At 39.7% G+C, this 27323-nt stretch overlaps 2 protein-coding genes across 2 annotated transcripts in view; one reads left to right on the top strand and one right to left on the bottom strand.

The window, feature by feature from the left end:
* The first annotated feature begins 1812 nt into the window (after positions 1 to 1812).
* Positions 1813 to 8365, top strand: igflr1 (IGF-like family receptor 1). The gene is made up of 7 exons (XM_036564314.1): positions 1813 to 1975; positions 2828 to 3017; positions 3169 to 3211; positions 3784 to 4015; positions 4130 to 4228; positions 4627 to 4734; positions 6914 to 8365. The coding sequence occupies exons 1-7, from the start codon at positions 1846 to 1848 to the stop codon at positions 7237 to 7239; spliced, it is 1128 nt and encodes a 375-aa protein (XP_036420207.1). The 5' UTR covers positions 1813 to 1845; the 3' UTR covers positions 7240 to 8365.
* Positions 8366 to 8696: 331 nt separating this feature from the next.
* kmt2bb (lysine (K)-specific methyltransferase 2Bb) overlaps positions 8697 to 27323 on the bottom strand; it is a 43002-nt gene continuing 24375 nt past the window's right edge. Inside the window, exons 16-37 of the mRNA XM_036564303.1 lie at positions 25888 to 26001; positions 24018 to 24229; positions 22993 to 23118; positions 22692 to 22802; positions 22233 to 22309; positions 21494 to 21717; positions 21273 to 21376; positions 20827 to 20964; positions 20368 to 20526; positions 20156 to 20273; positions 19983 to 20061; positions 19423 to 19583; positions 19158 to 19310; positions 15697 to 18850; positions 14992 to 15090; positions 14701 to 14810; positions 14433 to 14570; positions 13808 to 14060; positions 13528 to 13635; positions 12762 to 12845; positions 12069 to 12198; positions 8697 to 11817 (exon numbers count right to left, since the gene is read on the bottom strand). Coding sequence (XP_036420196.1) covers positions 11542 to 11817; positions 12069 to 12198; positions 12762 to 12845; positions 13528 to 13635; positions 13808 to 14060; positions 14433 to 14570; positions 14701 to 14810; positions 14992 to 15090; positions 15697 to 18850; positions 19158 to 19310; positions 19423 to 19583; positions 19983 to 20061; positions 20156 to 20273; positions 20368 to 20526; positions 20827 to 20964; positions 21273 to 21376; positions 21494 to 21717; positions 22233 to 22309; positions 22692 to 22802; positions 22993 to 23118; positions 24018 to 24229; positions 25888 to 26001 — 6128 coding nt within the window. The 3' untranslated portion in view covers positions 8697 to 11541. The remainder of the gene's footprint in view (positions 11818 to 12068; positions 12199 to 12761; positions 12846 to 13527; positions 13636 to 13807; positions 14061 to 14432; positions 14571 to 14700; positions 14811 to 14991; positions 15091 to 15696; positions 18851 to 19157; positions 19311 to 19422; positions 19584 to 19982; positions 20062 to 20155; positions 20274 to 20367; positions 20527 to 20826; positions 20965 to 21272; positions 21377 to 21493; positions 21718 to 22232; positions 22310 to 22691; positions 22803 to 22992; positions 23119 to 24017; positions 24230 to 25887; positions 26002 to 27323) is intronic.

The following is a 27323-nucleotide window of genomic DNA, read 5'->3' as shown; positions in this document are numbered from 1 at the left end:
ATCAATTTAGCAAAAAACTGGCATTTTCTGGCCAGTGTTCTGCTATACAAAGCATTTCCCTGTCATTTTCTTTCTTTTGAGTCTACCATGAAATGATTTTAGCAGTATGTATTTGCAAACAGTATGTATCCATGCAAGTTACATGGCAGCAATGAGAGTGTGTCCCGATTTATAATGGGTTGCATCTCCTGAGAGTTTTTTCACAAGTCACTGCCTTTAGAGTGTAAAACCTAAAGAACCTGATCCAGACTGGTGAGGAACATGACACGATAAGTAGGTGAAATTCATATGTATATTTTGTTGACAAATAGCAACAAGCAACAAATTTTGCTGCATACAAAGTCAATGCAGACTGCTATGTCGTAGAATAAGTAAGCAGCGGTGTATGTAGGCTACATTATACTTTTGTGTTACTATTTACGAGTCACTGTACTTTAGAAGAACATCTGGGGTATTTCCATTCTGTAAAACAGCGATTTATGGTGTTGTTGATCAAGACGAAGGTGATGTTTTGCAAGTTCTTCAAATCGATATATGTAAAGTAAAAGCGGATGACCTCCGCTTTCGAGCAAAAGACTTTGAGCGCGCGCTCCCGTGAGGGGGTGCATCTCGCGGCAGGGGTGCCGAATTCGGCACAACACCGGACTTGAAGGCAGCATTACCGGTCAGCAGACCACAAAACTGTTGAACCTTCAGATAAAGTTGAATGCAAGCTTTATGTAAGCTACAGTTAGCCCACCATTCCAGCACTAGCAACCCGAGGGCTCATCTCAAAAACATGTACCCAAAAGCTTCGGATTCAGCTAAAAAAGCGAAGATTTACACCTTTCTTGAACCTTTTTTACTTTCCGCAGCTGCAGCGTTGTTGTCAGCCAATGCGGCTCCTGCGGATGTGGTTCATGAAGGGGAACGTGAGTTTGAGGGGGAACTAAATCTGAAACGTTTTGTAGAAGTTTGCCCTCATGGTCATAACACGAACATAGACATTCAAATGGTTCGAAAGTATATCTGTGTTTATGAAGGAATAATCCCCCCCCCCAGATTTTATGTGTGCGCCACTGGACCACAGTTAATGTTTTCACTCTCCTCCGCCAAAGTGGCGTTAAATGTTGTCCTTCATTGTTGTATTTGTTGTTGATAGCGTTGTTTGGTTGTAAGTTTAAGATGTGTTATGTGTTATTTGTGCTTTCTTGTGTTGGGCTGTGGGACCTCCCTACCATCACCCCCCCCCAACCCCCCCACCCCCCCCCGTCCCTAATATCCGTATATATATATATATATATATATATATATATATATATATATATATATATATAGAGAGAGAGAGAGAGAGAGAGAGAGAGAGAGAGAGAGAGAGATCAATTGCTTCTCTAACATTATTAACATTATAAAGGGTTGTAACAAAGAAACGGTTGATGTGGAGAGCGGAAATGTAAATGTTGTGAAACATCTGTTTTCTCTTGTAAGCGGTGTTTTCACTCGTCTTTTCTCATTTGTTTTATGATTTCGTTGATAGGACACGTCAGTGATTAATGCTGAGTTCTTGTAAGAGTTGTTGATGTCTAGATCCTCACATTGAATAAAAAAGGCTTTAAAATCTTGGGAAGGAGACTCCGAACATTCCTACAGTGAACTGGTCTAAGCCCCAGATCTTCACATGTTCAGCCAGGTTTACCCCCAAATCCATAAACCTCTGGTGAAACTCTGGGAACAAACCTTTGCTTTAGGATGTTTCTGATGGTCACTCTGCCCTGCCTCCTGTTTGCGTCATCACTCCACCTCTCTTGCTGAGCCCTGCTCTTCGAAAGAGCTCAGCAGATCGAGAGTAGATTTCCTGCAACGACCATGAGCAGCAACCCTCCGTCTGCGTTCCGGAGATCAGTCTATTCTAGCCGGTGTAGCTCCGCGGAGGAGTACTGGGATAGGACCCACAACAGATGTGTGTCATGCAGCGTAAAACATAAGATCAAACCCGGTGAGTAACAGCGGGGCTAGGAAAAGATACATTTATTCAGCCTTTTTGTCTTATCGGTTTCAATCTCTTCCCTCTTCTAGGGGTTTAGCTCAAAAACTTGCTTTTGCTCTCACATCTCACTTTCGAGTTTTATCCTTTGATTTTAGTCCTAGAAGAGAAGAACAGACCATAGGAAGAAAAGTTCTGTTCCTTTGGTACTAGATTACGGGCGTTTCGCTGCTTTTCTTGAGGGGTTGATATCACAGTGTAAAGGGTCCTATTGGTCTGTGACTGACGCATTTAATGGTTTTCAGATGTGTTTTATATGAAACGTTTGGTAACCATTAAAACAATTCCAGTTAAGAAGCAAGACCATCAGGTTTTAATCCTAATTTTTGTAATGGTGTATTTTCAGAAGTATGTTTATTTATTTATTTATTTATTTATTTATTTATTTATTTATTTGTGGCTACTTTTACTTCTTGAATCACTGCTTGATTGAAGTAACTTGAATATGGCATAGATTTATCTAACCAACCCTTGTAAGGAACAATTAAGCCCCAAGCGTAGTCGATGGATTCACACAACAAACATATCTCAGCTGATTGAACATTTTGCAGAGAAAAAATTATGTGCATTTGAATTTATTTCAAGCCATTTTTAAATAGCCCATGTGGGAAATTATATATGCAGTTATGAAAACCAAGAGGGATATTAGTCTTATAAACTGAAAATAGCTTCATGTCTGTAAATGCTGACTTTTTTGGAATTGGAAATGCATAGCATAATAAAATTAAGTTCATAAAACATTTTTTGGAGTGTATTTGGAATAGTGTGAGTAAATCATCAAACATTGCTCCAATTTCACGATAGGTCATGAGTTTTCCCCAAACTGTGGCCAGTCAGATGATGAAGGAATGCATGAACTCCCCTACAGGAAGTGCAGCGATGGCACCTTTAACAATGGAGAATTTATTTGGTGCAGTTTGTGCTCCATTTGCCCATCATCACAATTACTGTCGCGCTGCACAAGCATATCTGACAGCCGCTGCTGTGGAGAAGAGTGAGTTCCCTAGATTTATTCTACATGTTAAATCTGCTGGCAGTTTGTACAGTTCACACATATTTTATACACACAAGATTTGAAATCACTTGTTTGTCTTGGCTTGGCTGATTTCTAACCATTCCTCAAATGTGTTCTGTATGTTGGACAGAGACTGCAGAAATGAAACCCAGCCTACAACAACACGAAGCACAGTAAGTGAACAGTAAAGCCCAACACTGCTTTTTGTGGGCAGACTTCAAGATTTGTAACTGAAGAGGAGTTTCCCTGTGGAAAAAATTCAAAATGTGAGGAAGATCAGTCGTGCACCCACAGCTTGAATAGTCTCCAGAGAAAAGCAATTGCACATGAGACAAAGGTCGCCATGCCCAATGCCAAGTGTCTGCTAGAGGAGCGTAAAGCCCCTCCGCATTAGGCTTTGGAGCAGCAGAACTGCATTCACTGGTGTAACGGAGCTCCATCCAAAACCTTTCGGATGACTTGGTATGTCATTGGTGATCCAGAATAACTCATCCAACCTCAGTACCTGAGCTCACTAATGCTTTTGAGGCCAAATGCAATCAAATCCTCACAGCAATGTTCCACCATCTACTTTTCAAAAGAATAGTGGCTGTCACTGAAGCAAACAGGGGACTCCTTAGTAATACCATTGATTTCTGAAGAAACATTGGAACCTACAAATGTTTGGACATGTAATGTGCCTATGTATTTATAAAATAATTCAGCTCCAGGACTTTTACATTTATACTCATCCTTCTTTGTTTAGGTGATTACAACTGATCATCTAATGACAACAGCCAGTTCCAAGTCCTCAACTAATCATCTGATGACAACAGCCAGTTCCAAGTCCTCGACTAATCATCTGATGACAACAGCCAGTTCCAAGTCATACACTGAAACTACTATTTCCAGTGAAACAATACAATCAACGTATTCAGCAAAGACCACCCAAACAGATCCAAATGCCTTCATTAGAGACCCAAACCATCATAGCCTTTGCAAGTTTGATTTTTTTTGTGCCTTATGTGCTTTCATTTACCTCTTGCTTGTATTTTGGCACTATGTGGGTAATTGAGACTATTTTTTCTTTCCTTTTTTTGAATGCTTTACAGTGACTGTCTCGACTGCTCTCACCATCACCATCCTGCTTTGTGCTTGCTTACTGTGTCTGCTGTACATCATTAAGAAAAAGAAACACAGAGGCTGCAGAGGTTAGTATGTGTTTGTATCGGGCAGGGGAAGGGCGAGAGGAACTCCTGCAGCTGCAGAACAGGAAAAAGGAAATAAAGTTGACCACACTTCTGAAGGGTCAAATTACCACAAGCACAAAGGAGAGGGCGTAGTACTGCTGACACAAGTAATATTATGGGATTTTATTGAGAGATGTGACAGTTTCAAGAACTTAAGGTCAGGTCTCGCTACAGGTAATTCCCCTTGCTCTGTGTCTTAGGTCATATGTCTGTTTTGAAATAGCTAAAATAGTTGTGGTTATTAAACGTCTTCTTCCATAAAAAGTCCCTCCACAAAGTATGTTTCAACAGAATTTTACTGTTTAGCTGAAAGCAGTGCTGAGTTACCAATGACTTACATTTTTCTCTTCTATTCAAAGAGATGAAAAAATGCTTTAGTAAAAGAAGCCTGAGTAATCTGGCAGACAGCAGGGAACATTTCAAGTTGGGCACCACTGAGGACATCAAGGACATAAATGACCTTTTGTGTAAGTAGCCATAACTAATTTGAGGACTGCCACAGTAATAAATTCAAAACAAGAGCCAAAGTCTTTGTGATCTTTTCTCTTGTATTATTTTAAAAAGACTGAACAGGTTCATAATGCAGTAATGCGGTACACTTCTCATGTTAAGTAGCTCATGTCAAGGGTCTTATATAGAGCCTCACTGGTCACATCCCTTCCTAATAAAAATAAAGAGTGGCCATAACTTACTCAATCATCTGGTTATCATGCCTAACTAAGCTGTGGCCACCACTTAATTATTTAAAGCGTGGGAACAGGATCCTAAAGTGTGGCCATAACTTAGTAAAGTATTCAAATAGATCATTTGAACTCAATAATGTGTTCGAAAGAGATAGTTATGTTGTAATAGTTAAGCCGTGGCCACAAGTTAGTAAGAAGTGGGAATGTGATAATTGAGTCATGGTCATGATTTAATAAGGCATAGGAACGAGATGATTATATTGTGATAGTTAAGTCATGGCCGCAAGATAGTAAGACGTGGGAACAATATAATTATGTCATGACCATGACTTAGTAAGGTGTGTGAATGAGATAAGTCATGGTCTTGACTCAGGAAGGTGTGGGAATGAGATAATTAAGTTGTAACTCCAACTTAGAAAGGTGTGGGAATGAGATATCATGGTCATGACTTAGTAAGGTGTGGGAAATGAGATAATCAAGTTTATAGACTCCAGGAGCTGTATTACAGAAACTTTTTAAGTCTGAAAGCTTATCTGCTTAGTCGCCATAACAACTTCAGTTAGCACTGAATTTAGGACAGAAGCTATTACAGAACAACAGTTCTTAAGTTCATAATCTTATCTTAACTCCAGTTAAGAAAACATTATTACAGAATAATCCTGACTGGACAAAATGTCCTAAATTCTGTACTAACTTTAAGATAAACCCCAGAGGTGTCTTAACTTCTGCTTTAACCGTCTGTTTCTATTGCTTTATGCAGTGACAAACAGCATATAATTCACTAAAACTGGCATAATGTCGTTACATTTATCTACATCCAAAATGCAGCTTTGACTTGTGAGGGTTTTATCTTACAGTGTTTTAACTGCAGTTAACTGCAGACACGATCTCCACTGTCGCATCGTATTACCTTCAAGTGTTGATGAAAACTGGTCAGCTAAAATACTTCAGTGATGGCGGTGAATAATGAGGAGACAGAGCTAAACGTGTGTCTGTTTATTAGGAGGAATAACGTTAACGCGGTCGGCTCAACCGTTTGGGAAAATGAAACTGAAACTGTGAAATTCCGCTTTAAAATTATACCCTGAAACTGAAACTGTGGAGCGGCGACGCTCTGATACTCAGCACTAAGCGCTGTCACATTATTCTTAACTTCCATTTTATCGCACCTTTTCATTTTACCTGACCTTTTTTTCTGACAGAAACAAGGGACTACAAGGCCTACAATGCAAATATAGCCATCTAGTTACAATGAGTGTAACTAGATGTGTCTTCTGAGTTTTCATATGAGTTTTTGTAATGATGATAATGGTAAAATAGAGGCAAATTCAAAAACAGACATTTTCTTTGGAGACTATGCATCACAACTCTCTGTATGTACCTCTCCACTATAAATATACTCAACTGAATATGGTTTAGGTCAAAACGTCCTATCACAAGTGATACAGGCTTTAAACACTGCAGGTGTTTGGTTCCCATCACCACTGCTGTGACTGAATGATGCAACTTCAGATCAAACCACTGAATGACTTTGTTTTTCAGTAATTTTATGAAATTCCGCTTTAGAATTATACATTGAAACGGAAACTGTGGAGCGGCGACGCTCTGATACTCAGCACTATAAGCGCTGTCACATTATTCTTAACTTCCATTTTATCGCACCTTTTCATTTTATTTGACCTTTTTTCCGGCTAACTTTAAATCCGATACGATTTCTAAATTAAAATAAGATTTGCTTCTGTAATATGAATTCGTGAAAAACCGTATCTTGACCTGTCAGATAAGAAGTTAAGACAAAAAGAGTAGAGGTTTCTGTAATACGGCCACTTATTTAGCAGATTTCAAAGTCCAGCCTTTAGTTTTTCAGCCAGTTTGGAACTCTCTGCTAGTTCTGTAAATTTTCAGAAAGGGAAAAACACATTCCAGATATGCATCTCATTTTCTGTCTTTTGCACTCCACCAGCCCCTGAAATCCAGGCTGCTCCACTTCAGTCAGTGCTGAATAATATGGACGTGGTGGAAGAACTTGTCCTTTTGCTGGATCCGGACATCCCTGGGGCAAAGAACACTCGTCACCTTGCTGCAAGCTGTTCGATCCCTTTTACCTGGATCAACTACGCCTATTCAATGAAGGACAGTAGGAGTCCCCTTATTGCTGTGCTGGAAAGGGTCATTGCCAAATACCCATACTGGAATGTAGGCCATTTGGCTGGATTGCTGAGCAATATTGGGCGGAATGATGCAGTGGCTGTTCTTGGGAAACTCACTGTAACTGCAATGGAAGCGTAGTTCACATTTTTAGGGGGATTCCACAGATTTTTCGTAATTTCCGCATATTCATTAAGATGTGCACAAAGTGGGTTCAAATTGTGCAAACAGTGTATGGGAAACCAACCAACTTGGATTTCTTTACAATGCAGCCGAGAGAAACGAGGGACTACAAGGTCAACAATGCAAATATAGCCATTTTATTTAGCCCACTGAGGACATGTAAAACAATGAGTGTAACTAGATGTGTCTTCTGAGTTTTCATATGGGTTTTTGTAATGATGATAATGGTAAAATAGAGGTAAATTCAAAAACAGACATTTTCTTTGGAGACTATGTATCACAACTCTCTGTATGTACCTCTCCACTATAAATATACTCAACTGAATATGGTTTAGGTCAAAACGTCCTATCACAAGTGATACAGGCTTTAAACACTGCAGGTGTTTGGTTCCCATCACCACTGCTGTGACTGAATGATGCAACTTCAGATCAAACCACTGAATGACTTTGTTTTTCAGTAATTTTGAACAAGGCATTTAGTGTATATAAATGTGTATATAAAAGTATTACCCAGACAGAGTTGGGCTGTCCTCAGAGCTGCTGTAGTCTTAATTCTTTCATACATTTGGGACAATGTGTAGTTGGAAATTTGACCCGTCTTTCAAAAGGAACAGGTGTACTGCAATGTTGTTAGTCTTGGCGTCTTCCATAGGGGAAAAAGAACACAATAACTATGCATCTATCTAGGGATACACAGTGATATTGTAATCAAATCGCTACTGGTAATTTGGACAAATGTTCAGATTTGACTGATATTTCATGATTTTCCAAAAGGGTAGAATGTTTAGGTGATGCTGGGTTACAATGCTTAAGTATGTACATTTCATTCATTGTACTGTATTTGTTTCTATAGCATTCTCTGTTATGTTAAGGTAGATAGAGTTCCAGTTTCTACATTTTCTCTATGTTTATGTATCAGCATCAGCAAATATGACCAAACAAAAAAAAAATCATCTGTATCAGCCCTCAATTCCCACATTGTTATATCCTTACATCAATCCTGTTCCTTCTGGCATGGGTACAAACATCAACAAAATATAATTCTGGCATCTTATTATTCCATGATTTAAAAAAAAAAAAAACCTGATGAATATTTGTAAAGCTGAACATCATTTTTACACATTAACTGAAATCCTAATCCTAAAATTTGACATTTTATTCTGAAATGCTTTGTTAAACATGTCTGAGTTTACTTCACTTTGTATAGATAAATCAATAGATCTATGCTTTTATTTGCAATAATTCCACTAATAATGTACTGCATATTTATTCCTTACTGGCCCACTCTACTGGATTAACTGCAAAACAGATGCCGCACTGGTTTCTGGTTGCAGATTAAGTTTCGTTCTAGGTTTCACAATTTACAGCATGAAGTATAATAAAAAAAAACTAAAATCCATGTGAAACAGCATCCGTTTTTTGTTCAAACATTTTAACATCTTTATTAAGCAAATAACATTATAAATAAAAAAGTGCATAGAAAAATTAAACAGGTTTAGAAATATGTATACAATTATTTACAAACTTAGGGTACTTTTGTACAAGGTAGTAAAGACACACAATTCCAAGTTTTGAGTCTTTTTTTTTCAGCACAATTCTTTTTAAAATAACTCTACATAAGAACATACAGTTTTTCCACACAACTCTGGGAGACAGATCGTCACAGAAAGTCTTGACTAGTGCTTTGCATCCTTCATTGCACACAGGTCAACTCTGCAGGACATTTAAGACCAAGCAATATTGTATTCTCTTCTACATTTTGCATTAGTATTCTTTGAAAGTCATTCTGAACAGCCTGAGGTAGAATCCTTGCAAGTTCAGTTGGGGAGGGGGGATGAGGGGGGGGTGAAACGAAACGAAACGAAACAAAGAAGAAAAATCTAGGTCAAATCCTTTGTGGACCAACTTTGATGATGAAGACGCCCAAAAAGGAGAAGGGGGCAGACGAGGCAGGGGACTGACCGCACTGTATTGGCTGAAAGGGCGAGGTGCAGAACTTTCTCTTTGTTGCCATTCCTTTCCAAAAGACTGGAAGCTTTGTCAAAAGTCAGGAAAAATGAGTACAAGTTCTCAGTTAACCAAAGCATGTGGCCACAGTTTACAAGTTAAAAGAAGAATTAAAAATCATACTGTTAATAAAAAGAAGGACATCCGGCTCAAAACGTCACCTTAAAAAGGCTGCACTGCAAGAACTCATCCTCAAAGAATGTTCAAGTCAAAAAGACAAAGGGGAAAAGAAAATACATAAACAAAAGAGAGATCTGGCTAGACCCTGGCCACACAGAGAGCATGCATACTCCCATGATCTAACGGACGTGAACAGGAATAAATAGGACGACCACGAAGCTTGATCAAATCTCATCAGTTCTAAGACAAACGATGGCATCAGTTTATCTGTTTTCATGATGAAGAGATTCAGAAGTCCGTAAATAAAGGGACATCAAGGTGCTGAGTGCTAGGTGGCTGTTAGCTAAAAGACACAGGTTCTTCTAGATTTAAACATTGTTGAGCACTGCACAGAATAATGCAGTTAACAGAATCTGGCCTAGCAACAAACACTGCCTCAGGAGACCCACAGTCAGAAGAGATTTTCTTGATGCAATTGTAAGAGATGAGAAACAGTGCATACAACCGTGGCACGGAAACTATGAGGAACTGACAAAACAGCCTGTCAAAAATACCTGGGAAAGCACAGATGCAAAGTGTATTTCCTCAGTTAGCTCAAGTAGTGTGAAGCTATAGCAGAAAATAAAGGTTTATATATTTTTTCACCATACCTGATTTTGCTTCTGCAGAAATTATACCGTTACTCATTAACTGTCAAGTAATTCACAAATAGTCTAAGAGTCTTACACTGTGAGGAATGAAAATGATTAATGTAATGTACGATTTCCCTCTTAGTTTCAAGACTTTCATTAAATCTAGCACCATGAAGATGGACAAAAAAGGGTAATGGACAAAAACAGTTTCCTAACACAACGGAACAGCAGGACCCCAGGGAGGGAGACAGATGCAAGATAAAAAGCTCAGCTGTAGTCCGAAACCAAGGTAACGGAATAAATAAAACACACAGGAAGGAAGCCTTTTTTTAGAAAACGAGAAATTACATCAGTGGTTTCTCAAATAGACCTTAAAAGCTTAAAAGACTGAATCAGACTGGTCTGTTTGAGAAGTTCTATGGAAAATGTTTTACTGAATGCTTAACGAATGGAATGAATCACCATGGTATATATTGCAGGGGTTCACAGCATCTTCCTGAGCATATAAAGCCTTTTCCTGTCCTCAACATTAATTCTGACTAAGACCTATACTAGTTTTGAGCATGAGCATCATAAACATTTCAGTTAAAAGTACACACATATACATATATATATATATATATATATATATATATATACACATACACATATACATATACATATATATATATATATATATTTTTTTTTAATATATATTTATATATATTTGTCTCTCGATTAGTCACATATTTCATTCAGTTATAGAATATTCTCACGGCCACAAAACTCATGTACATCTATCTGCACACCATCTTCAGTGCAGGAGCAGGAGTTTTAAAGGTTTAAAGAGACTATGGGTGGCAGAAGGAGTGCTTTAAACAGCTTTTGAAAACAGCACTTGAACAGACTATTTACTAAGTGTGATCTCAGCTTTTAGTGATAACTCGTCGCTGTCTAGTTCTAGTTCTGTTGCAGAACCCCAAAGTGAGTAGTTTTTATGTAGAATTAGCAGAAGGAGGAATAAGCATTTTCATCACTGTTGATTTGACCTGAAATACATGTTAGCGGGTAGGAAACAGAAGCCACGATGACTTTGCCTTTTGAAGAACTTAACGCCATAAATGCACAGGACTTCCTGTTCTCTCAGAAACTGAACACATTTTTAAGTGTTTCCCTACTGGCTTAACTCCATCTATTCTCCAATACGCTCTCAAGAGATCACACATATGTGTACCGGAATATTGTGCATGCAGTACTGTGGGTGAACAGCTGGTTGCTATGAGCCTTCCTTTTCTGCTGGAGTGCTTGCACATCCTCATGACCATCTCTGGATCTCTTTGAGGGAAATTCCTATGGCTTAAGCCCAACTCAATAAGACCCTAGCTTAAAAGTCAGTCCTTTTGACCTCCTACTGCCCTTCTCAGTGCTTTCCCCATGCGACTGTCTTTTATTGCCCGTTTGCTGCGTCCGCTAATTTCGGAGCTCATTCCAGCTCGTCTTTAGGATCTTCTCTACTTTCCTCTCAGTTTAAGAAGCGGCGGCAGCGCCTGGCTCCACAGTTGCAGCTGAGCTTGTTGCTGGCATCCTCAATGGGAAATTTGTAGTCATAGGTGAGCTCTTCTCCACGGTAAATCTTCCTCAAAGCAAATATGACAATGTGCTTCTGGCCCTCCACATTGATGACCCGCGAGTAACAGTTGGGTTCACAGGAGTGGTTGATGAATCGCGCCGCATTGCCGTGCATGGTCGCATCCACTACATCAAAGTCATCAATGCGAAACATGTAGCAGCCAATGCCCTGTTGAACAATGAGTGGAAGAATGAGGACCAGTCATACTGGAAATAAAAAAAATAAAATAACAAAAAAAAAAAAACAAAACAGATCCAATCTGGATCAAGTTTAAATACACGTAGAGAAGCATCCACGTGACAGAGAGCTAATACTGACAAAAATGATTTACAGATTGAAGACACTTATGTGCTGCTTTGCTACACCTGCTTGGTTTTTGGAGCTTCTGTCTGAACTGACAACAGCATTGTTTCTCTCACCTTCCCATCGTAGTACTTCTCGCGTTTGTCTGTGAGAACGGAGCGAATGACGATGCCGGAGTACTCAATAACCATTTCCCCTGCCTCAATGTTTCTCTTGCAGAACAGCCCTCGTCCATGAATGGCGGACCTGAAACAGTGGAAAGACATCATGTCCCCTGAATACTAATGGCAATGCTATCAAGCTAAAGCACTGACAACATTCCATGTTTGCAGTAAGTACACTTAGCATTTACATGGACATACCTGTAAAAGATACCTTAATATCTTAATTATTGTTACTAGTAGTAATTTTGTCTACATACATGAGAAAATCTACTGAAGTATTGCTATTCTTTGTTTAACAGAATCACCATAACAATGTTCCCTTGAATACGTCAGACAGAAACCCACAATCACCTGACGATGACAGCATGACTAGACACTCCAAGTTTAGTTTGAATTATTTTGTGATACCACTAATATGTATATATAAATTATAATATACTACACTACAACTGGTAAGTTCCTTCTTTGAATTTTTATTTTCTAACACCACTAAAATAGCATACTATTTCTATTCTAAATATCAGCTACCTTCCTATTTTTATAAATTTGCTGATGGTGACAAGCACTTCCTCTTTAATGTGGTTTGAAGAACTGAAACTGTGACCAGGTTTCTGCTAAAATTCCAATGAATAGCTTCTAACCCACCTGTAAACACCAACAGCTTCTTTAGATGTCCTTTCTAGATGTCTGAAGCGCATGGCCATGGGAAGTTCCAAACTTGTTGCTCGTCTGTTGGCACATGACAGAACTATGTCTATTTGTTTTCACTATTAAAATCAGTCTGGGCCTGAATAATTCTAAGACCATAAATTATTATTCCACAGCCGTGCGAGTATCACAAAGAGAAGAGGAAAGGAAAAAAAAACATTTTAGTAACAATATATGAATCTGTATTAGTCTTTAGGTCCAACAACACATACTGTGTTGAACAAGGAAAAGCCTTGGTTCTTACAACTTAGTTTAAAGCCCAAAGCAGAAATGGCAAATGTCCACCTACAGTGATTTGATGGTACATAAACCCACACAATCATATTTACATGAACATTTTACCCAAGAATTAAACATGCAGTTTTTGTTACTGTGCCTTTGGGATTGGTAGGTAAACAACCTCTGACCTCAAGTGGTCTAGGCTGAATAGGCAAATATATTTAAATGTATTCAAAAGTGACATTTCGAAAACACTGAATTCAAAACGGGCTGTTTTGCAGCTTAATTTCCAGATACCATTTGTAGTGGATAAATGTTTTGATTAATGCTCACATGCTACATTTTTTATGGTTGTGGCATCCTTAATGTAAAAAATATTCAGCCTTAAAATGATCACCAGATACTTAGTCTAATTTGCTCACTTAAATGGAGTACTCCTTATAGGAAATTATGGGTGGAATTACAAAAAAGACTTCATACTAACCTGCTTGATTTGAGAAGAACTTCATCCTCCTCTTCATCATACAGGTCAGCATCAGGAAGCTGTCTGTGCTGTGATGCCAAGAAGTTGAACATGTCGAAAGTAGACTTCCTGTGACATTAGAAAAGCAGACAAACAATAGAAGGATGTGAGATATGATCAGGTGTGAGCTATAAGGGCAGTGGTATGTTGAGATGTCACTAGGTAGTATTATGTTGCTCCCACTTAGCTCTTAACTTTGCTGCTTTTTTAATGCTTGCTTCAATCCCACAGCTGCTCTTACCTCAGATAGACCTCAGAGCGAGCACAACCGCTGGGGTTGATGGGTAGGTCTTCTTCCTGGCTAGCTTGTTTATGGAAGCGGAAAGTGTGACGATAGCAAGACTTGGCCCCTTGGAGCTGTTCCACCAGGTAAACCACAGCATCATGCAACAAGCCCATCACACGAGCACCATTCATCCCAGTGAAGGACAGCTGTCTCAGCTTGGCAGCAGCACGAGCCTCTTGTACCCCATCAATGACAGCTTTCCAGGCAACTGTGCATGTTTGAAAAGAAGTGAAGAAGGGAGACAGCAAGGGGTGGGAGAGTGAAAACATGAGAGCAAGAGCATTAATTAGAAATCAGCTTCAGTTCATGGGAAAACTGAAGGCTGTACTAAGAAGAAATTTTTGACTCAGACTGAAAAACAGCCCATGAAAATGACTCCATCTAAAGGAAAACGACAAATGTGAAATGAGTCATCAACTTATTAATTTGTATTGTGTATGTGAAATATTGCCCTGTTTTGTAATTTGTTGCAGTTGTTTTATGAAAATAATAGATGTTCTAAAAGTATTTTGCTCATTTTCACATGAAAAACAAAGGAAACAAAAACATGAAATTAAAGGTCACAAAAACAGCAAATTACCCTCAATGCTATCTGCCTCCACACTAAAACCATCATCACTGGTGATCTCAAAGCGTAGATGTGGGTGGTCTCCTCTAGGAGGGAACTGGTCTTCACTGTCTGAGGGAGGCATCTCTTCATCTGAGCACGACATCATCCCTGATACACAAAGGAGACAGTCATTGATTTTACTTATATATGACTTCACTGCAAAATGGCAAAACACAGTTTCAAAAGCATAAACATGCTAGTGGGAAGAGTTCAGGAGGATGTGAGTAGATATATATACCTGAGTATTTGTTCCAGTCAGACAGTGCGCTACGTCCTGTGGTGTCCCAGGCCTGTGGTTTACTACTGTCGCCACCTCGGGACACTGAGAAACGATCCCAGAGACCTGGCCTTCAGCAAACAAAGAGCAAAATTATCTCAAAAATATCAGAAAAACAAACACACATATACATGAAATATTAGCCACAATGGATAAAAATGAGAGTCAGTACTGCTATTATTATTTTTGTTTAGGTACTGCTACAAAATGGACAGGTACAAAACAACAAAAACTACAAAAACATTGGCGTACTTGGCACTCTCAGAATCACTACTACGCTCATCATTGATCTTGTCCAGGTCAAGGACCCCTTTGACAGTTGGCGTTTTGATGCGAACTCCCCCACACCTGCTACAGAAAGCGGAAAAAAACAAACCACTGAACACACTGCTGCTTAAAAAATGCAAAATCACACAACCTTAAAAACTTTGAAGGATGCTTCCACAGCAGCTTTTACAGTGCACTGCAACAAATGTGTTATTTTGAACCATTTGTAGCTGAATATTTTGGAATTCTGAAAAATAATAACATGTTTGGAACAGTTGGTTTTTCCCATCAAGATGCATGGTCTGTGAAATTCCACGCAGCACTGTGAAGGTGCAATACATGCTCTAGTTACTTAAAACTGGATCAAATTTGATAAGTAAATTAAATGCACTTTGGTTGGCAACAACTCAACAAAGGACCTATAGTTTAAGAGAGATCTCAGTCTATCCTGAAACTGAAAAGCAGTGGAGTTTTGGGCTATAAGCTCCAGATGATACATACTGTGTATCATACATACTGTGTTTTTACTTCCAAAATATATAATGGTTTCGTAAACTACAAAAGTTGACCAAAACTCCACCAGGCTGCAATTAATTCTATAGTTAAGACTATGGACCCATTTTGCTCATAGCCAAACACTGTAAAACAATACCATATTTATTTTTTTCTTCCACAAAATCTTATTCTTACCTAGCAGTTGAACTTAATTTGCGTTGGTCTTCCGACCCACTAGGCATCTCAGGCTCTAAAAAGTCAGACTTCGATTTCTTCGTGGCAATGCGGTCAGAGAGTGAGGATACTCTCTTCATTCGAACCTGCTTTGGCCGAGAAGATGCAGAGTGTGGGGTAGCTGGTGAAGAGGACGTGGACTCTGGTTCGACAAGGAGGCCTGGGGGAAGGACTACTGAACTCAGTGATTGAGCTCTGCCTCCGACACTGGGATTGCGGGGTGAGGATGGACTCAGGATTCGGGCACCATTTCGATTGGGGTCATAATAGCTGGCCATAGCTTGGTTGATAATGGCTTGAGCACTGTCTGCATTATTGTCTGCTGCCTTGCTAGTTGAACCAGGCGTTGCAGCTGACTTGATCTTCCGAGATGTTGGGGGTTCTCTCTTTTTCTGTGGCTTCTTTTTTTCTGGAACATTTCCACCAGATGCATTTTGCTTCGACATCTTTACTTCCTGTGGTGCTGCTGTTCCATTGCTATTAGCAGTGAGGAGCTGGGTAATGGTATCAGAGTTTGGAATCACAGGCGTCACCATTCTTGGGACTTGGGCTGGTATAGCTGCTCCGGCAACTGCAGACAAGTTGCCTGCTGCTGCCAAAGTAGCAGACAGAGCATTGCTTTGCAATAGGCTGGCAATTTGTGTAACGCAGTTGTAGGAGGGTGAGTTAGGACTGGGCAGCTGGAAGGTGTTGCTTTCAGGATTCTTGACAAAAATTTGGCCAAGGCGATTAACAAGTAAAACATGAGGGGTAGGATCCACGTTAGGTCCACCAACCTCCTTCACAGTGAGAATTGCATGGCCAGGTAATGCTTGGGTCACTGGTTGTTGAGGCTCCAATGTTTGCCTTGGAGTTGAAAAGTTTATGGAAATTGTACGTCCTGAGGCAGCTTCCCTTTGCATAGGCATGGAGCTATAGCCATTAACAACAACAGGGCCAGGGGCTGGTTGAATAATGGAGGGCATTGGCTGGCACTGACCAGACGGCTGGGAGATTGCAGCAGGGACTATACTGACTGTTGCTGAACCCACAGGTTGAGTGTAAGTGGTGTACACAGGAGTGGATACTGGTCCTAAAACTGGCCCAAGAGATGCAAGAGGCACACCAGTGCCTGACGGTGCAGCAAGCACTGACTCTGGCTTGGGAGGCAAATCTGTAGACACATAAGGCATTGCTCCACTAGGTACTGACAGAGCATGTTGACTTGTGTCTGAAGGTGACAGTAGTTTTGTTCTAAAACTCTCCATTGGTGGGAGAACTGTCTTTCCCTCAGGGGTTTGGACAGGGTATAAAGGGACATTTGAAGAATGTGCAGAATTTGAAAATGACACAAAAGGAGGCTGTAAAGAGGAACTGGACTGTAGAGACTGAACTAAGGATGCAGAACTGGCTGTTTCTGTAGATGAAGAATTTGGCTGCACTGCTTTCGGCACTTTATCTTGTCTTCCCTTTACAGGCTGTTTGACAGAGGGTTGCGGTGTGGCCTCTGAAACATTATTTGAGAAAATCATGGAGCCATCTGTAGAGGAAACAAAGTGCCCACTGTTATGATCCAAGTACATTTCCTTCAACTCTACGGATCCTTGTGTGTCAATCGGAGTATCTTCCTGAACTGGGACCAGTTCAGTAAAGCAGGCACTGGGTGAGGGAGGGTCACATTTTTCCAAAACTACGGGTATTCCCGTATCTGTAATTAAACCAGGAGCTTGGAAGTCATCAACAAAAGCAGAAAATGTGGTGTCTGTCTCTTTTGGCACAACAAAATTTGACAAAGTCTCTTGAGAGGGTGACAAGGAAACCGACTGAAATGTCTGACCAAGGAAGCCAGTATTTGGGCATGTGTCCTGGAGCCCAGATTTTGTGCAATTTGGGGAAGATTTGGATACTTTTACTTCAGCAGCCCCCTTGGGTTGGGTTTCACTAGGGGACTTCTGATGACCAGTACCAACCAAAGACAACGAACCAAAAGGTTTGGCTGCAGGTTGCAGCTGACTGCTAATGGATGATGAATCAAAGACAGGACTTGGTAGGTCCACACATAGCCCATTACTGTTCCACTGTTTATTATGCTGAACATCAATAGACTGGGATGGTTTCTGAACCTGACTTGGGTTCTTTAGGTTCTGGGTATTACTGCTGGTGACACTGGCATCACTCTCTGTCCCATCATCTACACCGTCTAGTTGTGAAATTGATCTTGCAGCAGAAGAAGCAGGTGTCTTTGATGTATCTCTTGAAGTCTTGCAAGTAACTGTAGTACGGGAAAAATTGAAATAGTTTCCCATATCCTCATCAGAAGAACTATTGTCCCAGTCCTCTGTATGGGTTTCTATAGCATGAGGTAATCTTCGGGAAGATACCTTTGCCTTGATCTCGTCTGCCTCTCGGTCCCAAAACTCCTCTTGGTTCTCTTCACCTTCAACAACAATCTGTTCACTGCAGTTCATGGCCACTCCCTCATTTAGTACTGTTTCCTCAATCTCAAGTTCATTTTTAAGCTCTGATACAACACTCAGGTCCGAGTCTAAGTGGAAGGGTGTATAAGAGAATTCCTTATCAGTGACTAGTTGACTACCCTTTGGTGGATCCACAGTGTCTCTTAAAGGTGAAGTTCCATTTTCTGCAGGCAGTTCTTGTGGTGATGCCAAGAAATTATGTGGCAGTTCTGCAGAGTCTAACTGATTAAGATCAAAAGGCAGCCTTGGTCTTGTAGATAAGTGGGTGGGGGAGGAAAGAGAGCGATTAGAGGAAGGGGTGCTGCCAATGCCACCTTGCCATGTGGGCTGTGAAAACAGTCCTGAGGTAGAATGGGGTGCCAATATTCCAGAACCCCTGGCAGAGGAAGCACTTCGACCCACAGGGCGGGCTGATGAAGAGGTTAACAGGTTTTCAGTAGCACCAAGGGGGAAACCTGGGGAGGTAGGCTGGGTGGCTTTAGAGTGGTGGGAACCCCCAGCTCGAAGGCTAACTGAGCCAGTGGAAGATCCCAAGGTAGGACATGTTATATGTCCACGGATCCCAGTATTTTGAGAGTGTGGGCTGTGCCGTCGTGGTCTGCAAGTGTCATCTAAATCACGAATAGTCAAAATATGATGGGACTTGGATGGAACTGTTCCTAAAAACATAAGAGGAAACTCATGAAACTTCAGACAATTTCAGACAAACAAATACAACAAAAGAAGGTGAGCGCAGTTTACAGCCTGTATAGATTGGATGATCATTTTTGTTGTTTTGGCTCTGTGCATCGGCTCTGTGCCTTTTTGGGGTAAACTGTATAGGAATCACAGGCCTTTTTCTCATATGTAATTTGAAAAAATAAGCAAATTTGAAATACCATCTTTAGTTAGTAACAACTGGAATGCAGAGCCAAAATAATAAGTTACAGTGATCAGTCTAAATTAAACATAAGCTGCCTATGGTACCTGGAGATGGTAGAGGTCTAGACAGGCCTCCCGCTGGTCTCCTATTCTGAGGGTAGACAGATATTTTGGGTCGAGTGCCGAGGTCTGGCTTAGCAAAGGAGGATTCTGAACTGGGATTTGCTGGTATCACATCCCCCACTGTAGTTGCAGATTCTAATGACAAGCATAAAAATACAAGTTTAAAATATAAGCATAAAAATAAGAGATTGAAATATAAAAATCACAGCATAAAAAAACGCAGTTTAATAGATTAAACAGCACCAACCTGATTGGACACATGGGCTGTGGGCAATTGTGCGATTGTCTCCCTGGTCAGGCAGTTCTTCCACTGGCTTCTCCTGAACAGGTGCTCGTACCTCCATGACCCTACATGTATACTTGCAGCGCTGACTTGGGTTTACTGTGCTCCAGTACCAGCGGGAGCATCTAATAACATAATAATAATTAGGTTACATAAACCAGGTGAAAATCTCCATTGTTGTCTCTGGGACACTGTTGCAATCAACTGTACATGCACCCACTATTCCAAACAGCAGTCCTAAAAGTGATTTTCTATGTTGTATCCATATTTTAAAGGCTACAAAGTGGAAAATACATAGGGGTGCACCATTCTCTGACAAACGATTACAAAAAACTTAGCAGAGCATACTTCAATCTACAAAGCCACAGAAAAATTTGTATACAAGAAAAACTTTAATGTCAACGAAAGGCAGAATATATTATTTTTACTGGTTTAACTTAAGTCTGACAAATTTCTGCTGGCCAACTGAAACTACAGGTTTGGGCCAAAAAATATTAAATCAACTAAATTTAAATATTACTTACTCATAACCCACTGGGAAGAGTTTCCCTTGGCTAGCAGACAGTTCGTTTAGCTTGCCAAGTTTGCTGACCTGAAGAGAACCTAAATTGTGGAAAAAAATAAAATGAAAGGACATCCAAGAACAAAATTAATCAGAATTTGTCAGATTATCACTTACTGGCCTTGAGGTGCTTACCAATCAACATATTAATGCTTTCCGGTTCTAATCCTGTCAAAAACTTCCTGCGAAGGCTGATCCCCTCAAAGTCCACATAGACCCTCCGAAGAACTTCAAATCCTTGTCCAGTGATAATCTGAAAATTCAAGAAAGCAGGGCATATTCACAACTGTCCATATGGTTTGTACATGGATAATCGAAACAAACTCAATTTGACTCTGCAACATTACTTGTCCACTGATGAGGTCACGATGCTTATAGCAGAAAACTCTTTTGTCATCCTGGAAGACACAGTTGCGGGAACGGGCGCACATGAAGTGGTAGTTGCTCTGGCATGAAGTAAGGCAGCAACCCACCGTTGCCCCAGTTTGGTTACATCGTTCACAACGCTGTAGAACAGTACAAGTTTGAGAGAAATGGGCAAAATTATCTAAAACAGGATCTGAGACAAAGAGTGCCACATACATAGTCACAATGTCACTCTATCTTGCAATGATAGTACTGTCACTGTATCGGTTTACATAAAAGTCCTGTATACTTGTTTGTACAGTTGCCTATTGGTATGGAAGTTCTACAGTCTATCCTGGACCAATCTACTCAATTTCATACATATCACTTTTTTGATATTTTCCTTTCTTTCATATTAGTTTTTGGCATTACAACCAATAATATCGGTTGTACAGGCTTACCATAAGGCGACCTCTGGCAACTGCACTATGCACATGCATCAGGCAGCCATTATCCTCCTCAAACACCTCTGCTGACCACATTGAACAGTTGACATGAGCCCATTCATTTTGGCCAAGATAAAGTAGACGACCAGCATCCTGGAGAGGTAAAGAAGCGCAAGAATGAAAAGTTATCCTGGTATCTAATTTTTCACACAAATTGTACAAGAGACTCTAAAGTGACAGTAAAAAGCACAAAGATGCAAGAGCATTTCAGGGTAACAAGATATTGTACATTAATTCAGTCTTGATTTGATCACTGAAGGAATGCTTGTTCATGTTCACTCACAGAACTGCTAGATTATTCATGAGTGATGCTTATGGATAGGATATAATCCTTTACAAGCATACTTAGTTGGAAAGGACTGGTCTTTGATTATGATTGTTATTGTGATACTTGCGCTTACACTGGATTTTGCATCACCATACTTCTGGCACAAGGCACACTGCCGCTTATCCTCTTTTGACCACCCAGTGTCCAGGTCCGATCTAGATGGGTGTCCTTTCTTTCCTGTGGCACACCACCAAAAATAAATATTTAGTAGATGATGTTTTTTCGCAAATATGTTAAACTTCAATGAATAAACAAACATATTTATATTGTTATTTAATAATAATGTGCAAATACCTTTCATCCCATGCCTTAAGCTCATCAAGTGCCTGTATGGGCTGTTGACAGACTTGTGGTAAAAAGGGGTAGAGTGATCAGACCCATCCTCCCCTTTGACCTCCAAGTGCCCTGCTACTGCTTGCCTGGTTCTGTTTACAGTGTGGCTCTTTTCATCTCGCTCCCTCCACTGTGCATATACATGCTCATTTGTCGGCGGTAGAACAGCATGTAAAAGCATTCCACTAGAATTAAATGTGGAGGGGAGAGGAAAAAAAATAAAATTATATATATATATATATATATATATATATATATATATATATATATATATATATATATATATATATATATATAAAGTAACTTGATATTTATGTGTTTACATGTTTTCTTCTAATATCACCAAAACTCTGTGAAATGTGGGCATCGAAAAATTTGTTTGTAGCATTGAACAAAATGCTGCACACACAGTCATCACTTTAAATCTGTGGTCACTAACCGGGTCCTAGAGACCTACCGCCTAGCAACTGACTGGCGCCATAAAATTGTCTGAGCCATAAAATTATGAACCATAAAGTTATAGCCTTCTGAGGTCCTCATTGATTAAGTAGGAGGTGAAACCTGCAAAGAGGCAGATCTCCAGGAGCCGCATTGGTGACCATTCTTCTCAAGAGATTGGATTACCTAAAGCTCTAGGCATATTTCTATCAACCTGGTGAGGAAAGAACAGGCTTAAAAATGTTTTAGTAAAGAAACTTACGTAGGAAGGTGTTTGGAGCGTGGATCCCACACTTTAGGGTCCTGACTGTTGAACCAACTGAAAACCTCCTCCATCAGCTAAATAGTAAAATTAAAAGGATAACAACAGGAAGTATGTTAGCTGTTGAATGGAGCATCTGGAAAAATACCCAGACCACCAGAAAATCCCTGGGAATCCCAAGGAATCTCACCAGATATCATCACTTTATTTAATTTTCACTAAACGCTGACCAAGAAATTCCTACTTTTCATCAGGGCTGGAAAAAACTGTCCAAACTGTCTCCAAGTGTACTAGACCAAGCAGCAAAATTATGGTTTAATTATTGTAAAGACCATATCTTTATTTGTTTACAGCTTTCCGGGCCCATTAAAACAGTTAACTTTAGGGAGCTGGATCCACACTCTAACTATGTGGTTAAGTGTAGGGTTTTGGGTGACTAGTGTGACATTAAAATCTGACCTTCAAATAGTAAGATCGAGCAAGAGCAGTGGGCCTTTGGTCTTCTGGTAATGCCTCCTCCTCTTCGAGCTTTCTGCGAATGACTCCTACCACATCTTCATGGAAAGATTTCTGCACAGCAAATTATAACCAAACATTTTTTTTTTCTTATCAAGAACAGGACACATCTGAAAACCATGCTTATTTCTTATCAATACAAGGTCTTTCATCAAAGATATAAATAAATAAATAAATAAATAAATCATACTGACATTGAAACAAGAATTCTGAAGTAAAAAAAAAAAAAACTTTAAACACACACCAGTGTTGTGTAAAGTCCTTTATCAAACTTTTTGCCCACAGCACGAAAATCACATACAGGCAAAACATCATCATTATCATCATCATCATCATCATCTCCATCTTCAGGGTCATCCAGAGTTGTACACTAAGAAAAGACAAAGGAGAGATGATTGAATGAGTGTAAATGATAAAAAATACACAGCAGCCTGGGTGTCTGCAAAGAATCGTTGCCTGGCATAATCAAGGTTGCTGCCCAATTTTAAAAAACTTAATTCACTGCATTTTAACACCTTTTTAAGACCTCAACCAAACTAAAAACAATGCCATTTTTACTGAATAACTACACACACAAACTCATATGTATCAATGTCTACTTCATTTATTCATTCTTCAACCCAGTCTTTAGGCATGCTCTTAGAACTTGATATTTGATACCTGTAGTAAAAAAACAGACATTTTAAGACATTTTATGACCTTAAAATGTCAAACATTACTTACATTTTATGGCCTATTGTTAATGCATTTTAAGGCTTTAGAAGACTTGCTAAGGATCAGCAAGAACCCTGACAATGCACTGATCCTTAAGGCTACTGAATGCAGAGTCTTACAAAATGTAATTGGGTTCAGAAATAAGTCAAAAATCTATACACCAAGAGGCATTAATACCATGGAGCCACATGATAGACCAGGGTTTGATTCCCCATCCACACAGGAACACCAGTGCTACAACAGGAGTCCTTCGACAAGACTCCCAAGAGGCTACATTCCGTCACCACGGTAAACTGCGCTGGACAAAAGGCTGCTAAACATGTTAATGTAGAGGGTGTTTCTGATGCTTTGTCTCAGAATTATGCTTTGCGTCATCAATGCAATGTAAGATGAAGTGTACTTTATGTTAAATAAAACAAACTGCAAGTAATTTAAAGTAATAAATTGTCCTACATATTGAGCAAATTACAAATCTTATGCAACAGCATCATACAGTTTGGCCCCTACTGATTCCCTCCATGAAAAGTAGTAAGTCTATGAGGGATCTGAGCCCACCTCCTTGCAGGTCACGAGATGCTGAGTGAGAGTGGAGCTGAGAAGGCAGGCGAGCACCTTCTCCACCCCAGCCCTGAGCTCCAGCATCAGCAGCTCCCTCCAGCCTCCTGCAGACTCACTCTCCTGCACCCCACCAGGCTGTGCTTGAGTGCAGGGCTGGCACGAGTACACCACGCTCTCTGGCAAACTGGACAGGATCTCATATAAATCATCTGCAGAGAGACGATAGAAAGCAAAGATGAACATATCCAGGTAGAAAGGTACGGGGCTGTGAAAAAGTATTTGCCCCCTTCCCAATTTCTTTGTCACACCTGAATGTGTCAGACGATCAAACTACTTTTTATATTAGACAAAGATAACCCAAGTAAACTCAAAATGCTGTTTTTAAATGATGTTTTCAGTTATTTTCATTGGAGAAAAAAACGAACCACAGGAAGAGCCATTATCCACAGATAGAGAAAACGGCAACAGTGGTGAACTTTTCCAGGAGTGGCCAGCCTACCAAAATTTCACCAAGAGTGCATCAACCACTCATCCAGGATTTCACAAAAGAACCCAGACAAACATATAAAGAACCGCAAGCCTCACTTGTCTCAGTTAGGGTCAATGTACACAATTACACAAGAAAAAAAGACACTGGGCAAAAATGCCATCCATGGGAGAGTTGCAAGGCGCAAAACACTGCTGACCACAAAGAACACAAAGGCTCGTCTTACATTTTCTAGAGAACATCTAGATACCCCGACCAACATCTAGATACCAAGACTTTTGGGGTAATATTTTGTGGAATGATGAGTCAAAGGTGGAACTTTCTGGAAGACCATGGTCCAGTTACATCTGGCACAAAGCTAGCGCCACATTCCACCATAAGAACATCATGCAACAGTCAAACATGGTGGTGGTAGTGTGATGGTCTGGGGCTGCTTTGATTCTGCAGGACCTGCACGACTTGTCATAACTGATGGATCCATGAATTCTGCTCTCTATCATAAAATCCTGAAGAAGAATGTCTGCCCGTCAGTTTGTGACCTTAAGTGAAGAGCAGTTGGGTTATGCAGCAGAGCAATGATCTGAAGCACACAAGCAAGATGCTGAGGCAAGACCTTAAACAAGCAGCTCATGCTCGGAAACCACTCATCATTAATATGTACACACCAGAGTGGGTGAAACAGGAAACTGAGGTTGAGGTCAGTAAAACGTCTGTGAAGCCTTAGTTTTAATTACTAATTGGTGCTAATGATTTGTTTGCGTGCATGTGTGCGTGCGTGCATGAACGTGTGTATAAAATGGAGTCCAGACCGTAGCATAAACAAACTCTGAGACAGATGGTTAACATTTTCAAATAATCAATCATTCAAAAAAGAGAAAAAAAACACAATTTTAAAGGCTCATAGTTAAAAGCATGATATCACATCCTCAGGTATGCACACCAATCAGATAGCACGAGACATTTTACTAGCGCGAAACTGAAGGTCGATATTTATAACACTGCATGAAACCTAGATGAACCATTCATGACAACTAACAAATGTAGGTGGGCATCAGTCATAAAAAAAAAAATTATGAAGTAAAATTACATGAAAATTGACAAAGTAGCCATGTTTATATAAGTTTATACCAGTTATTAAAACCTTAGATTGAACGCTGTGAATATTATGAATGCTGCCCTTCAGTGAAGTGTTACTGAAATTTTTTTGTGGTTTAGATAACAGGTTAAGATTAGGGGCTCGCAAAACTACTACAACACAAATCAATTTTCAATTATCACAATTACATGTAAATAAGTAAGAGGTAAGGCCACAGTAACTCAATTTACACTTTTAACACGTCACCTCAATTATGAGTAATGGCTTTAATTAAGCACACTCACCTGTCAGTCCCTCACACTTGGCATGGACCCAGTGGTTACATGTGGAACACTGCATCATTTGGCTTTCATAGTCATTATCCTCATAGCATTTGAAGCACATGGTGCAGTAATTACCTAAGAAAGCGAACAGCCACAATTGACACAGATTAATAAAAAGTATGACATTGCTTTATTCGAACAAGTCTGTATTCAGTAAATCCAAAGGACAGAATTAGCAATCTGCATTTGTCTAGCCTTTCAACTGAATCATGTAGTATCAATTCTAAACAAGTATAGAGATGTAGAGTCCACACCTACACCATCAGTTGGGTGCATTCTAGAGATGAAACAATATTAAAATTTCATATCACGATTATCATGACCAAAATTATCACGATTATCGGTATTATCGCGATATTGTTCAAATGTGTTGAAAAGTAAAATAAATAAATAAATAAATAAATACTGATCCCCAAACTGAAACCTGTTTTACCAACTTTTATATTAACACAAATAGAATTGGCAGCAATATTCCCTTTTTGTTTGCATAAAAAAGAATAAGCAAAAGAATAGCAAATGTATTATTGTTATTACTGTTATTATTATTACTAATTATTATTACTATTACTGTTATTATTATTATTATTATTATTATTATTATTCAATTACAATAACTAGGGGTCTCCCTGCATAGAGAATTAAATCTCGACCAACTCTGAGGTGGGTCTTAATGGAAAATTACTACTTCTAAGAAGTGCTGCACTCGGGGGATTTCTGTCCGAACTGCAACTGCAGCATTATTGTGACGTTGTGGCGCTGAACCCCTAATCAATACAGTGCACCAGGAAAAACAGCCAAAATCACAGAGGAATTGCGTGACCGCGCTGTGAGCTGCAGACAGTGTAGAACTCACACAGTGTGTCTTCACCTGTGGAGCTGCTTCTCTAAAAGCATTGCGGCAGAAACACTCCTAAAGTTTAACCTCTGAAACTCTGCTTTTCCTAAAAGCAGCAGAGTGTTTACTCTCGCAAGGTCCTGTCTCAAAGCACACTATCTTCCCTATGTAGTGCACTTTGTGGATCATGAAATAGCAAATCCTTCATCCAAAGAGTGCAAGAAATGTTCGACTAAGTCATCTATAATCAACATTAACAACAGGTTACAAACTCCCTATTTAAAACTCAACTGCTTGTTAATGATGATCGTGTTTGTTTGAAAAGTAGTGCACTATGTAGGGGACATTGAGTGATTTGAGACGGTGTTATTCTCTACTCAGAAAGTAAACAATGTAAACGAGACGAGAAAGGGGAGCTGTGCAGATTGAACTTCTGCAGCGTCTCGTTCTGGAGCTTGTGTGACTTAACTCAGAGCTCATTTTGGAGACTCTGCTCCACAGAAATGTGTTAAAAGCTTTAGTTTCGGTTCACAGCTGATTCACAGATTTTTTTTTCTTTTTT

The sequence above is a fragment of the Colossoma macropomum genome, unplaced genomic scaffold (genome assembly GCF_904425465.1).
Source record: "Colossoma macropomum unplaced genomic scaffold, Colossoma_macropomum, whole genome shotgun sequence".
NCBI classification, from domain to species: Eukaryota; Metazoa; Chordata; class Actinopteri; order Characiformes; family Serrasalmidae; genus Colossoma; species Colossoma macropomum.
Note: the sequence above shows the minus strand (reverse complement) of the source record. Positions and strands in the feature narration are given on the sequence as shown.